This window comes from Rattus rattus, chromosome 2 (assembly GCF_011064425.1).
Source record: "Rattus rattus isolate New Zealand chromosome 2, Rrattus_CSIRO_v1, whole genome shotgun sequence".
Lineage (NCBI taxonomy): Eukaryota > Metazoa > Chordata > Mammalia > Rodentia > Muridae > Rattus > Rattus rattus.
Window position 1 is genome coordinate 92,400,983 of NC_046155.1, and position 15,705 is coordinate 92,416,687.

General features: G+C 41.8%; 1 protein-coding gene across 2 annotated transcripts in view; it reads left to right on the forward strand.

The window, feature by feature from the left end:
• Positions 1–4,247: 4,247 nt before the first annotated feature.
• Ric3 (RIC3 acetylcholine receptor chaperone) overlaps positions 4,248–15,705 on the forward strand; it is a 45,710-nt gene continuing 34,252 nt past the window's right edge. For both annotated transcript variants that reach the window (XM_032892942.1, XM_032892943.1), the window contains exon 1: positions 4,248–4,384. In XM_032892942.1, the coding sequence (XP_032748833.1) occupies positions 4,261–4,384 (124 nt within the window). In that variant the 5' untranslated portion in view covers positions 4,248–4,260. The remainder of the gene's footprint in view (positions 4,385–15,705) is intronic.

The following is a 15,705-nucleotide window of genomic DNA, read 5'->3' on the forward strand; positions in this document are numbered from 1 at the left end:
GGGAAGATTGGAAAACAGGGCATGGGTGAGGGAAATTGGGTCAATGAGCATTCTGAATTGCCATAAACAGAGAGAGCTCCTGCCGACTTATAGAGGAGGTGATCTTTTAGGCAAAGGGATGAGTTATACAGGTCCTTAAGGGGAGACCAACGGGATGGGAAGGACATGGCATCCAGTAGGAACAGAAGAGGGCCAGGAGTTCTCACTGCACCCTGGTGTGAGGCAGATGAGACCTTGCTTTGTGGCAGGATCTGCATTTTTCTAGAAAGTTTTGTTGCAGTGTACTTCTGGGTTCAGGATACCATAAACCACCACGAGCACAGCCAGTCATGACTTCACTGCAGCAGCCAATCCTCTCTGCGCCCTGGGCAGGCTGCTGTCCCTTTCAGGACTACACTTCACCTGGCTGCAGTGCGGACGATGAACCCAGCTCGGTAATAGGTCCTCTAGACTATAACTTTGTGTTTTCAGTTTTCACTAGGCGACTTCCCAGGTCTAACGTGATCATGATTCCTTTACTGTAGCTGAAATCTAAGCCACCTGTCTTCACATGGTCCTCCATCCCCACATTACTATAACACATGGACTCTCTTACCCACCCTCTCTCTTTCCTGCACTTCTCTTATCTTTCTTGCTCTGACAGATACTTGGATACTTCCTCTCGGATGGTCATTGGCATTTTTTTTCCCATAAAGAAGATCTATTTTTCTTCTGTGGCTCAGAGCCTGGGAATGTAATAGGTGTACAAGTCAACCTTCCTCTGTGCTCTCAAATAGCTGCTCCTTTATAACCAGACAGACCATGACCACCAGCAAAAACATAGTTCCAGGGGCTCGGGAGATGACTCAGTCAGTAAAGCACTTTCTCTTACAAGTGTGAAGATCCAGGCTCAATTCCCAGAACTTGTTTAAAACAAAACAAATACAATAAACAAACAAACAGGCACAATGGCCCATGGTTTCAGCCCAGAGTTGGGATGTAGAAATAGGTGGATTCCTAGGGCTTGTTAGCCATCTACCCCTCCTAATCTACTTAGTGACTCCCAAGGACAGTGAGAGGCCTTGCCTCAAAATACAATGTGGACGATGTTCCTGTGACACTTGAAGTTTCCTGAGGTTGTCTTTTTGGTCTCCACATGCATTTGATTATACCACCACACAAGCATGTACACCTGTACACACACACACACACACACACACACACACCCTTAAAAGAACTTATGTCAAGTTGTTTGCCATATCTGTATAATTATTACCTTCAAATCTTCTGTCCCTTAAGATTTCTCCCCTGGGTCATTATTTTCATCTGTCCATCTCTATCCACACTTCAGCATAGCATTGTCATCTAGATTTCCACTGTTACCACCTTACTTTCCACAAGCACTTTTGCTAATGTCATCTTCTCCCTGACTTAATTACCACTAATTATGTTTCTAGTTGACTTCAACCTACATGTCTCTTCTAAGCCAGGCACATGTTCTAGATATTTTTATGTGTTTTATTGAACATCAGATTCAAAAGTTGAACTCATGATCTTCTTACCAACATCATTCTGTCTCTGTTCTGAAATTTTTTGTAGCATAGAATTACTGCCTGCCAGTCATACAATGTTAGAATTTGGGAGAGTATATCAGATTCTTCTGTATCTCTTGGTGGCCATATTTCCCTCAGTAATTTCTTCCTAACATGCCCCATGTTATCTCTGAGCTCAGCGCTTCTCTGGTCCAACATCTTCAGAGATTAAAACTGGTGGTTCTAGGATAAGTGTCCCTGGGTTCAAATCACAGATTCCAATTTATACCAGGTAGTTGTTGGCAACTTTCTTAAGCTTTTTTGTGCCTTGTTTTTTATCATCTCTCAAATGGTCATAAAATGGTACTTTCTTCATATGGTTACTAGGACAACAAATTGAGTGTTTGAGAGAGGAACCTCAATTACAGAATTGCCTCCGTCAGTTTTTCCTGTGGGTGTGTCCATGGGAGCATTCTCTTGATTGCTGGTTGATGTAAAAGAGCCCAGCCATTGTGTCATCCCTGGGCATATGGGCTAGAGTTATAAGAACAGAAGCTGAGCAAGCTGGAGGACCAAGCCAGCGCTCCTCCATGGTCTCTGCTTCAGGTCCTGCTTAGGCTTCCCTTGATGACAGACTGGGCACTGTAAGCCAAACAAACTGTTTCCTAGTCCAGATTAATTTTAGTCATGGAGTTTATCCCAGCAAGAGAAAAGCAACTAGGGCAACATGTGCCATTCTGAGAACATTGTAGGGACTTAATAGCCTTTAGTGGCATGGGGAACACAAATGGTGTTTATTCTTTTTTGGTTTGTTTATCACTGGAGACAGGGTTTCTATGTAGTTTCGGGTGTTCTAGAACTCGCTGTGTAGACGAGGCTGGCCTTGAACTCACAGATATCCACCTGCCACTGCCTCCCGAGAGCTGGGGTTGAAAGTGTGCACCACCACGCCTAGCTTGGTTATCTACTTACCTAGACCTCATCCAGTTCTTTATTCAGCTGCATGCCACGTCCCGACTTTCAAAGGTGCCCAGTGCTTCTAACTACTAGAATTTATAGGTTCTGAGGAACAAATTAGTCTGCTTCCTAGAGGTTCTCCTCTTGTAACCAATTAACTGTTTATGTTGTGTACCTGCACTGCCCAATTGGTAGCTGTAAATGTGGCTACTAGGTCACTAAAATGTGACTGACTAGTACTACACAATCTGAAATAATATGTTAGGTATACTAAATTATATAAAACTTATTTTAAAATTTCACTTCTTTATTTTAACCCTTTACATGCGAGTATTAGGAAACCAGACATTGTGTTTCTATTGGGTGATGTTGCTATATACCCTACGGAGTTTTGATCTTTCTTACCTGATATCCCTTTCTCAGCTGATATCTCTTTTCCTACCATTCTCTTTAGTCTTGTAGGTGTGTGTACTTTTTCATTTCACAAGGTGTCTACGGGAGGCAAAGACAAATACACGTGTTCCACCCCCCATGCTTAACTGAAAGTTCTCCCTACCCTTTTCAGAAATCTACTTTTGATATCTACCGTCTCACCGCTTTATGTCTGGTCACCAATGGAAGGTTCAGCTAAAATAAATTACTGGTAGTTCTCTGAACATGGTGGGAAGCTTTGCATTCCCCTCCCCTAGCTTTCTTTACTTGCTTTTCCAGGAATACCTCCCCCCTACCCTCACCACCAACACCACACACATCCCCAGCCTCTCTCACTTGCCTGCCTATTAAATAAAAAGAGCTCAAAGTTTACTTCGGCAGAGCCTTTCCTGACTGACTCCCTTTTGCAGCTGAGCTAACTGTCCAGAATTTTATTTAAAACCAACCTGTTTCTCAGTGGAACCCATTTGATCCATCACACTCTGTAATGCTAACTTCAAAGTTTGGTGAGTAGATTAAGACAAACTAAAAGAACATTTGTTAAAGGAATAGAAATAGGTGGCAGGGAGCCAAGGTTTTTTTAACAGATGAAGAGACTGGCTGAAAACGTTTCTGAAGGATAGTTGTTCTAAGCTGTTTCTTCTGGTGAACTTTTTTTTTTTTTTTTTTTTTTTTTTTTTGTTTTTTTTTTCGGGCTGGGAACCGAACCCACGGCCTTGCGCTTCCTAGGTAAGCGCCTACCACTGAGCTAAATCCCCAGCCCCTTCTGGTGAACTTTTGACAGGTGAGGATGACAACAGGAATTATCCAGGTAGAGGGAACAGGGTGAGTAAACGTCCACTTGAAACAAGAAAATTGGTAGAAAATAATGTGTCCTCCAGTTTGTAAAGAACATTGGTAAGAGTAGCGCATGCAGGGTCTTGAGGTCAGAGAAAGACATTCGATGTTGTTCCGAAGGTTATGGTAGGTCCTAGAAGGCTTTAAGCTATGGCAATAGCTCAAAGGTCCTGAGTTTGGGAAGTGCATGAATGGAAGTTAGGAAAGTGAGTTTCTTCCACAAAGAAGGAAAGGGTTTAGGGTTGGGTGGTGAGCAGGAATGGAGAGAAGGGCAAAACTGCCAGGTTTAGGTGCTAGGATGCCCGGGCCTGGATGACAGCTGGATGACGTAGGCAAACTAGGAGACAGAAGCTTGCTGTTGGCTTACACTGCACCGCCCTGGGGCACTTTAGCAGAGTGGAGGGAGCTCTCTTCTTGTCCCTCGCGCGCCGCCGTCCGCTCAGCCTGCGGGTCGGGTGTGAGCCGGCTTGGGCGTTGCGGTTCCGGTTCCGGTTCGGACTCCTGGGCCCCGCCGTACGCAGCCATGGCGTACTCCACAGTACAGAGAGTGGCGCTGGCCTCTGGGCTCGTCCTTGCCGTGTCGCTGCTGCTGCCCAAGGCCTTCTTGTCCCGCGGGAAGCGGCCAGAGCCGCCACCGGGCCCGGAAGGTGAGCGCCGACTGGGCAGCCGCGGAGCTCTCTGGCGGTCATGGCCTCCCAGGCCCACACTTTTCCCCTCAGTGGCTTGCCTGTCATCTTGTCACCTGTGCCTGAACTTAGAGTTAGTAGGTTTCCCCGTTCTGCCATGCATCTGTAATAATCTTAGTTGATAGTGGAGTTTCATCTTGGTTTTGGGCGCTCACTGGTTCAGACTCTTGTTGCCTCTTACAGTACAACTTGAGCTGGGGTGGTAAACGCCTACAGTGCTACCGTTCTAGAGTCAGGAGGATCACTAAGTCCAAGGCCAGCCTGGTCTGCTTAATGAATTACAGGCCAGCTAGGGCTACATAGTAAACTCGGTTTCAAAACAACAAAACCACATTTTAAAACATTTTTGTTCCTGAGGTAGAGATAAACAAGTTACTCCTCTCCTCAAGGCTGTTATTCTTGGCTTTTTGCAAGAGAATGTTTCAAAGTCAGCCCCTTTGACTCCTACATCCTGGCAGTTTTACAGAATCTGTAAATGCATGGGCCTGAATCCTGGGAGAAGGGACTGGAACAATTTGCTGTTGTTCACTAAGTTCTGCTGGTAACTTTGCCTTGTGAATAATCCGCGCGATGTCCTTGAGCCATGCGAACAGTTTGTGAGCCGTCTCCTCTGATTTCAGCCTGTTGGTTGCTGGACAGCTCCCTTTGAACTGTAATCCTCTTTGAATTTGTGCATATTGGCTGTCCTTCCATCCTCCGGAGCATTAGAGATTAAAAATACTATAAATGCAGAGCGCCATGCTCTAGGGGCTGAAGGCAGGTTGAGCACATTATTCTGCCTGCAGAATGCGTTTGATGAGCTGTGCTTGTTAAGCTGCACTTTCCGTCATTCCAAAATTCAAAAAGTTTTGCTCATTTTTTTCCCTATCCGTGGTTCTTGTCTTGAAAAAGAGTAAATCTGAGGTAATCCTAATCAGTGAAGAGTTCTAAAAACCCCTTTCGCCTAATTGAAATATCTTAAAGAAATGCTATTGGACGTGAGTGCTCTGGAGAGTATAAACTGCGTTGTAGGTGTGACTCCGTACCTTGACAGCCCAGGTACTGGTGGCCAGTGTTCCTGCCTTGAGGTCCTTGCCTTGTCTGTTTTCTTCATTACTGAAATGTTCATCTTTTGCTCTCATCATTCAAGTTTCTGCTCTGATATACCTTAGACCTTGCCTGCTGACCCCAGTTGAGGTAAAGCTTCCCTCAGGGCCATTTAAGGGTAGTGTTGACTAACAATAATGGTACATCCTGTCACATGTCATACAAAGTGTGTAGACTTGGACTGAATTCCAAGGAGCAGGAGTTAAATCCCTGACTAGGAGGACTCCTGGTTTAGTAGAGGAAAACAGATATGCTACCATGTCAGTACCAAAGTGTTTGTTGCTGGTATTCATTCTGGTCTACACTGGGAACACTGAAGATGTGCATATGCAGCAGTCTGGTTTTTCTCTCCCCTCCCCCGCAGTATAATACATATAACATGTAATTTGTCTATTTAAGCACACAAATCGATTTTATTTTTGTATTTCTACAGGTGTGTAGCCACCAGCCTAATAAGTTTTAAAACATTTCATCATCTCCCAAAGGTAGTCTCCTCATTTCTCCATCTTTAGCAAGGGCAACCAGTCTTCTCTTTCTATGTCTGGAAGATCACCTATGCACTTTCTGACTGGCTTTAAACAAGCATACAGTCTCAAGGTCTATTTATCTTCTAGTTTGTACTGTATCCCTTTTAGTGGCTGAATAGTAGCTCGTGTTGATGGGCCACATTTTTCTGATCTCTTTGTTAGTTGATGGACATCTGGGTTGTTTTGCCTTTCAGCTCTTAGGAATAAGGCTACCATTTGTTTAAAGATTTCTGTGTGGTACATTTGTGATTAGAACTAAGCATGATTTCTTAGTCATATAGTTACATTTCACTTTTTGAGAAACTGCCAGACAGTTAACAAAGCAACTCTTCCACTTTATAGGCCTACCTATAAAGTTTTGACTTCTCTACATCTTACCAATTGCAGTGGCAAGGTTGAAATGACTGCGTCCATCTTGGGTCACAACCACATGATCGCCCTTGAGTAGGCCTGGTGGGCTTCCTGGCATAGTTTGTAGAGAAAACCTTTAGAGTGTGCGATTGTACGAGTTTGGCGCGTTGTGTGAGTGTGCCTGCCATTTCAGGCATTAGCCTGAGACAAGCATGGCATGTTCCTGAATTTGGAGAAAACATTATATCTTAATGGTTAAAAGAAAGCCCCCTCTGGGCTGGAGAGATGGCTCAGTGGTTAAGAGCACTGACTGCTCTTCAAGAGGTCCCAAGTTCAAATCCCAGCAACCACACGGTGGCTCACAACCATCTGTAATGGGATCCAATGCCCTCTTCTGGTGTGTCTGAAGACAGTGACAGTGTACTCACATATAAAATATAAATAAATAAGTCTTTTTTTTTTTTAAAGTCACCTTCTTCTGACCCAGATAATGGAGAGGCACCAGGCTTTTTGCTGTTTTGGCCACCAAACTTCTGTTAGTAAGTCCCAAATAAAGGACTCTGCAGATCTGGATCTGTGAGTCTTCCTTTGGTCTCATGTTTCCTTGCAGCTGGTGTAGATACACAGGGCTAGTTTTTTGTTTTTGTTTTGTTTTCCCTTCAGGGCATTGATTACCTGTCCTTCTGATTACAGCCATCCTAATGAGTCAAAAGTGGTGTCTCCTTGTGATTGTATTTTGATCTCTCTGGTGACAGATGGCATTAAGAAATGTGTGTGTGTGTGTGTGTGTGTGTGTGTGTGTGTTTGCTTTTTGCTTTTTTGCATTTCTACCTGCTGTAGAGAAAAGTTTGTTTAAATTGTTTAAGAATGGAGAACTTACTGAACAATGCTCTACTCAATGATAACCTGGTCAAGGAAGAAATAAAAAAAGAAATTAAAAACTTTTTAGAATTTAATGAAAATGAAGGTACAACATACCCAAACTTATGGGACACAATGAAAGCTGTGCTAAGAGGAAAACTCATAGCGCTGAGTGCCTGCAGAAAGAAACAGGAAAGAGCATATGTCAGCAGCTTGACAGCACACCTAAAAGCTCTAGAACAAAAAGAAGCAAATACACCCAGGAAGAGTAGAAGGCAGGAAATAATCAAACTCAGAGCTGAAATCAACCAAGTAGAAACAAAAAGGACCATAGAAAGAATCAACAGAACCAAAAGTTGGTTCTTTGAGAAAATCAACAAGATAGATAAACCCCTAGCCAGACTAACGAGAGGACACAGAGAGTGTGTCCAAATTGACAAAATCAGAAATGAAAAGGGAGACATAACTACAGATTCAGAGGAAATTCAAAAAATCATCAGATCTTACTATAAAAGCCTATATTCAACAAAACTTGAAAATCTACAGGAAATGGACAATTTCCTAGACAGATACCAGGTACCGAAGTTAAATCAGGAACAGATAAACCAGTTAAACAACCCCATAACTCCTAAGGAAATAGAAGCAGTCATTAAAGGCCTCCCAACCAAAAAGAGCCCAGGGCCAGACGGGTTTAGTGCAGAATTCTATCAGACCTTCATAGAAGACCTCATACCAATATTATCCAAACTATTCCACAAAATTGAAACAGATGGAGCACTACCGAACTCCTTCTATGAAGCCACAATTACTCTTATACCTAAACCACACAAAGACCCAACAAAGAAAGAGAACTTCAGACCAATTTCCCTTATGAATATCGATGCAAAAATACTCAATAAAATTCTGGCAAACCGAATCCAAGAGCACATCAAAACAATCATCCACCATGATCAAGTAGGCTTCATCCCAGGCATGCAGGGATGGTTTAATATACGGAAACCATCAACGTGATCCATTATATAAAACAAACTGAAAGAACAAACCACATGATCATTTCATTAGATGCTGAGAAAGCATTTGACAAAATTCAACACCCTTCATGATAAAAAAAGTCCTGAAAGAATAGGGAATACAAGGCCCATACCTAAACATAATAAAGCCATATACAGCAAACCAGTTGCTAACATTAAACTAAATGGAGAGAAACTTGAAGCAATCCCACTAAAATCAGGGACTAGACAAGGCTGCCCACTCTCTCCCTACTTATTCAATATAGTTCTTGGAAGTTCTAGCCAGAGCAATCAGACAACAAAAGGAGGTCAAGGATACAGATCGAAAAGAAGAAGTCAAAATATCACTATTTGCAGATGATATGATAGTATATTTAAGGATCCCAAAAGTTCCACTCAGAGAACTACTAAAGCTGATAAACAACTTCAGCAAAGTGGCTGGGTATAAATTAACTCAAATAAATCAGTAGCCTTCTCTACACAAAAGAGAAACAAGCCGAGAAAGAAATTAGGGAAACGACACCTTCATAATAGACCCAAATAATATAAAATACCTCGGTGTGACTTTAACCAAGCAAGTAAAAGATTTGTACAATAAGAACTTCAAGACACTGAAGAAAGAAATTGAAGAAGACCTCAGAAGATGGAAAGATCTCCCATGCTCATGGATTGGCAGGATTAATATAGTAAAAATGGCCATTTTACCAAAAGCATCTACAGATTCAATGCAATCCCCATCAAAATACCAATCCAATTCTTCAAAGAGTTAGACAGAACAATTTGCAAATTCATCTGAATAACAAAAACCCAGGATAGCTAAAACTATCCTCAACAATAAAAGGACTTCAGGGGAATCACTATCCCCTGAACTCAAGCAGTATTACAGAGCAATAGTGATAAAAACTGCATGGTATTGGTACAGAGACAGACAGATAGACCAATGGAACAGAATTGAAGACCCAGAAATGAACCCACACACCTATGGGCACTTGATTTTTGACAAAGGAGCCAAATCCATCCAATGGAAAAAAGATAGCATTTTCAGCAAATGGTGCTGGTTCAACTGGAGGTCAACATGTAGAAGAATGCAGATCGATCCATGCTTATCACCCTGTACAAAGCTTAAGTCCAAGTGGATCAAGGACCTCCACATCAAACCAGACACACTCAAACTAATAGAAGAAAAACTAGGGAAGCATCTGGAACACATGGGCACTGGAAAATTTCCTGAACAAAACACCAATGGCTTATGCTCTAAGATCAAGAATCGGCAAAATGGGATCTCATAAACTGCAAAGCTTCTGTAAGGCAAAGGACACTGTGGTTAGGACAAACGGCAACCAACAGATTGGGAAAGATCTTTACCAATCCTACAACAGATAGAGGCCTTATATCCAAAATATACAAAGAACTCAAAAAGTTAGACCGCAGGGAGACAAATAACCCTATTAAAAAATGGGGTTCAGAGCTAAACAAAGAATTCACAGCTGAGGAATGCCGAATGGCTGAGAAACACCTAAAGAAATGTTCAACATCTTTAGTCATCAGGGAATGCAAATCAAAACAACCCTGAGATTTCACCTCACACCAGTGAGAATGGCTAAGATCAAAAAACTCAGGTGACAGCAGACGCTGGCGAGGATGTGGAGAAAGGGGAACACTCCTCCATTGTTGGTGGGATTGCAGACTGGTACAACCATTCTGGAAATCAGTCTGGAGGTTCCTCAGAAAATTGGACATTGAACTGCCTGAGGATCCAGCTATCCCTCTCTTGGGCATATACCCAAAAGATGCCCCAACATATAAAAAAGACACGTGCTCCACTATGTTCATCACAGCCTTATTTATAATAGCCAGAAGCTGGAAAGAACCCAGATGCCCTTCAACAGAGGAATGGATACAGAAAATGTGGTATATCTACACAATGGAATATTACTCAGCTATCAAAAAAAACAATGACTTTATGAAATTTTGTAGGCAAATGGTTGGAACTGGAAAATATCATCCTGAGTGAGCTAACCTAATCACAGAAAGACATACATGGTATGCACTCATTGATAAGGGCTATTAGCCCAAATGCTTGAATTACCCTAGATGTCTAGAACAAATGAAACTCAAGACGGATGATCAAAATGTGAATGCAGATACCCTTGGCCAAAGATCCTGAGAGACACAGCCAGAATACAGCAAATACAGAGGATGAAGCAAAGTGCATGCCAGCAGGAAACCACTGAACTGAGAACAGGACCCCCTGAACTGTTGAAGGAATCAGAGAAAGAACTGGAAGAGCTTGAAGGGCTCAAGACCCTATATGTACAACAATGACAAGCCACCAGAGCTTCCAGGGACTAAGCCACTACCTAAAGACTATACATGGACTGACCCTGGACTCTGACCTCATAGGTAGCAATGAATATCCTAGTAAGAGCACCAGTGGAAGGGGAAGCCCTGGGTCCTGCTAATACTGAACCCCCAGTGAACTAGACTGTTGCGGGGGCGGCAATGGGGAGGGTCGGGAGGAAACACCCATAAGGAAGGGGAGGGAGGAGGGGATGTTTGCCTGAAACCGGAAAGGGAATAATACTGAAATGTATATAAGAAATATTCAAGTTAATAAAAAAAAAAAAAAACAGAAAAAAAAAAAAAAAGAGAACTTGTTTTTTTTTTTTGGTTTGCTGACATGATGCACACGCCACTCACTAGTGCATTGTCCTCCCCTAATCAGGGTGTCATGCTCACTCTCTTCAAAAGAAGAAAGTTTTAAATTTTGCTGAATTTCTTTTTTTTTCTATTGTTGCCTTTAGCATCAGAGACAAGACAAATCTTTGTCGCATATAAAGATTTATTCCTATGTGTGTAAGTTCTATTGTTTATGATCCTGTATTTATATCTTTGAGCCTTTGAGGTTATTTTTTTGACATATGGTAGGAGGAAATAGTCTGACTCCATATTGGGGTGTATAGCTGTTCTGGCACCATTTATTAAAAAGCGGCTCTTTCTGAATTAGTTTTGACATCCTTGTGAAAACTCAGTTAGCTATAAACATGAGGTCATGCTTATATTCTTTGTTCTGTTCCAGTAGGCTACACATGGTTCTTTTGAAACCATGACGTTGCAATCTCCTAAGTTTTTCCTTTTGTAAAACAGTTTAGGATTTTCTGTGTCCTGTGACTAGCATTTCTGTGGGAATTTTATGACCATTTCATTGTTTCCTGAAAGGAAACAATTGCAACGAAGAGTTGGCTGGGACTTTGCTCGATTGTTTTGAGTCAGTTTTGAGAATATTGCTGCCTTACCAGTGTTAAGCTTTCACTCTGTAAACACAGGGTTTTTAATTATCTAAATCTTTTCCTTTTGAGGAACTTTTGGTTTTCGGTGTTTAAGCCTTATTTTGTTAAACGGATCCTTATTTTCTCTTTATGCTATATTATGAATTGAATTAAGAGTTTTATTTTGAGGCTTTTCTTTGCTGGACCATGGATACATGACACTTATGAATTGATCCTGTATTCTGACCTTGCTGAACTAGTTTATTAGCTTTTTGAACATAATCATGTTCTCTTCAAATGACATGGCTTTACGTTTTGTTCTGGTCTGCATCCCTTTTGTTCTTTTTTTTTTTTTTTTTTTTTTTTTGTTAACTTGAGTCTCTAATACAAGTGTAGAATAGATGGGATAAAAGCCAATATTTTATCTTATTTCTGATCTTAAGATATTTCTTATACCAGTAAGTATAGTGTGGGTCGGGGTGACTTAGCTGTCTTTTATCAGACTAAGAAAATTTCCTTCTGTTTATAGTTTGTTGACTGTTTTGATCATAGATTGGTTATTGATTTTTACCAAATGCTTTTCTACTGTCAAGATGATTGTGTGGTTTGCTTTTAATTCCATTGAATTATATTTACATTAATTGATTTATAGATATTAAATCAACCTTGCATTCTTTGACTGAAATGAAGAAGCAACTCTAAACACACCCTCCAACCCCGTGTGTGTGTGTGTGTGTGTGTGTGTGTGTGTTTGTGTGTTTGTTTCACACACACCCCCTTTTTTTTTAACTTTTGAGGACTAGGACCTGACCTGAGATTCCCCTGAGGCCCTGAGGAGGAATATGGCACCTTCTCTAAACCAGGAATATACTTGGCAGAATCGTAATAGCTGTGGTTTAAGATCCTGAGAACCCAACTCTTCCCATCCTAAGGGGCTATGGTATCTGTCCCAAATTGCTAGATTAGCTTCCTGCTGACTATTTCTCATTGCATGATATCTCTTGCTGACATTGTTCCCAATTCCCTTTCAAGAAAAACTGCAGATAAGATGTTATTGTATTTCCTAATATGCTTCCTTGGCATAAGACATTGCTTATGAAAGACCTCCTGACCCTAGCTTTCTTATCTTTTTTATCTTCTCATCTTCTGGCCCTCACCCTTAAGACCCTGTAATTAAAGAATGACATGCAGGTTGAGGTCATTAACCATCCAGTGGGAGGAAGTTTCAGGTAGAGAAAACATAGTGTTGAAAAGGGCATGAGAGTTTTGAGATCTGAGACCAAAGATGTTGAGACCAAATTGTGGAAATATTTCTCTGCTATAGCTGAGGAATCTGGATTTTACCCTACTCATCATAAGTTAGAAGAAGACAGACAGTCGGTTTCAGGATGAGAGTGGTGTGGAGGCTACATGGAGAATGTTCTTCGGGCTGAGGTTGTTGTCACCTCTAGGTGAGATACCATGAGCATCACTAAGTCAGTGTCCTTGAGGTCATTTAAGTGGGAGAAGGTGTAGCCTGAGTTGTCTGACAGGAAAGGATTTATTGTACTGTGTAAGTGAAAAGATGGTTAGAACTGGTGTCCAGGGAGGTTTGAGCCATAGATTGTCTCATCAGAACTCAGCTTTGTACTGTGCCCTTCTCACAGTGACTCCTCCATCTCCACCCTCCATCTCTGGGTATGAACAATGGCTGCAACACTTCAAGGCGTTGCATGCTCACATCCTGCCGTCCATAGAAGCAGAGGGTCTTCCACACTACTCAGGCCTAATCCCAACTCCGCTTTACAGAAAAACTAGCCTTTTGCCTTAATGTCTTGCATTAAGTTACTTTGGTGCTCTGAGGAGAAAAGAGGTGCTAGATACCCTGGTCTCAAAGGAAAATGTGTCACCAGGGCAAGGAAGGCTGTCACCATTGTGAGGGAGGAGAAAGCAGTCAGGAGGGATGCTTTTCTATAGATGCGACAGGAGAGGGAGAGGGGAGCATTATGAACTGTTCTCAACTTTAGGTGAGTGGGCAAGTGGTAATATCTTTACCTCAGTGGGAATGGAGAAGGAAGAAGAAAGACCACTAGATTTTATTACTTGTTTCTCCAGCATTTACTTCTTCCTGCTATGGCATCTCTAGCTCCCTAATCCACTCCTTAGATAATGTAGTTGGAGATGGCTGAACACAGGCTGCATTGGAACGGGCTCCTAGAACTGCAGATAGTAGCAGGTATCAGCCTGTGCCTGAAACAATCACCTCCCTCCATTTTCCTTCCTAAGCCTTAGGAACTGAGTTTGCTGTAAGTCTTTGGCAGTCTCACCACTGACCTTGCTGTAGTGTATTAAAACTCCAGGCTCTTCACTCCTTGTGATGGTCATCTAGGGTTGGTCCATTTTGTACTGTTCACTTGGCATTTTGGAACCAAATATGGGACTGGGTAGTTTTTTTCTGTTGTTGTTTTGCTATAGCACTTTAGCTTCTTGGACTTTTTAAAAGGTAATTCCTTGTTGAATTCAGTGTCTTTATCATGTATCTTGAAAAAAAAACTTTGTTAAAATCCTTCAAACACAAGGAAAAAAAAAAGAGTAGATTAATGCAGTCTACACCACCCTCCTTTGCCCTGGCCTGTGAGCAGGGTGCCTCTGTGCTGGAGCGGTTAAGTTATTTTAAAATGTATCCGTGATTAGCAACTGCCTTTAAGATTGAGGAAACATTCTGTGTGAAGGCTTTCACGCATGTATTAGCCTTTGATTGCTATGGTCCATCGTCCTCTGCTTGCTCCCTCTTCTTCAGTCTGTTCTCTGTTGGGGAACCACAGTGATCTTGTTTATGCCGACATTAATGCACAGCTCTCCCGTCCTCAGAACCCTCCAGTGGCTTCCAGGCTCACTGGGATAAAGGGGCAGAGTCTTATGTGACCCAAAGCCTTTTGGAAGCCTTCTATTCTCCTAGTTCCTTCTGCTTCCCCTTCCTCCCATGCTGTTCTGGTCACACTGGCCATCTCCTGTTTCTTTAACACTCTGGGCATGCTCCCTCCTCAAGGGCCTTATATGTGTGGCTCTCTCTGCCTGAGAAGCTTTTCCTTGGTCTGTCCATATGCTTTTCCTCCCTCTTCGTGTCTTCACTGAGATGAGTCTGATATCTTCTCTGGAGGGGTCAGAGTGAAGTGTGGCTGTGGACCTCTGGTTACCTCTGTTAAAGTCTCAGCTTCCCAAATCACTACCTATACTCTTTCCTCTTGATTTTTCTTCTTAGTGTTTATCATTATTTTTATTGTCTCTTTTCCCACTTAGAGGTGAGGCCCAATCAGGGCAGGGGCATATACTACTCATGGCTGTATGCCCAGCAGTAGGCCAGGTGTATACACTGTAGACAGGAAGTATTTATGCATGCATGGAAGGAGTAAATTAGTGCATGCTGCTTGGTTGCTTTCCACTGTTAGATTTCGTGAGCTATAACCATCACCATCAACTGTGTCATTCTTATATTTTTGGTTGTAAGTCTAGCTTTAAAGGCTGAGCCATCTCTCCAGCCCACTTGTGTCATTCCTTTTTTTTTTCTTTTCTTTTTTCTCTATCTTTATCAAATTGGGTATTTCTTATTTACATTTCAATTGTTATTACCTTTCCCGGTTTCCAGGCCAACATCCTCCTAACCCCTCCCCCTCCACTTGTGTCATTCTTTATGGTTACATAATTGCTCTTGCCTCCATGTGTTAAACCACTGTGGAACTTGTAAATTATATTCACAAAGAGCTTTAACTGAGATGAGAATGCTGTATGATACAAATGTATCAAATGTATGTATTCATTAGAAGTATGTACAAATTTTAACAGTTATTCTTTACATATTTCTGTGCTTTTTTTGATATGGGTATACAGTTCCCTTATGATCAGGCTCTTTTTTTTCTTCCATACCCCTAAGAGTTCTTTTCAAAATCTGTTGGAGAGCGACAGCAGGCCTGTAGTGGTAGAGTCCACCAATCACTCTGCATTCTACAGAGTGCAGCAATAATTATCTCCATTCTTTCAGACTTCATCTCGTGTAATTCATAAAATTCACTTTAGATCAGAGACTTTATTTCCCAATTCTATTGGTAGAAATTACTTGATGAATAGACAGACTTGAATGAATTAAGTATTGTTAGTTGTCCATTTAACCTGAAGGTTTTCTCTGTTGCTAGAACTAAGGG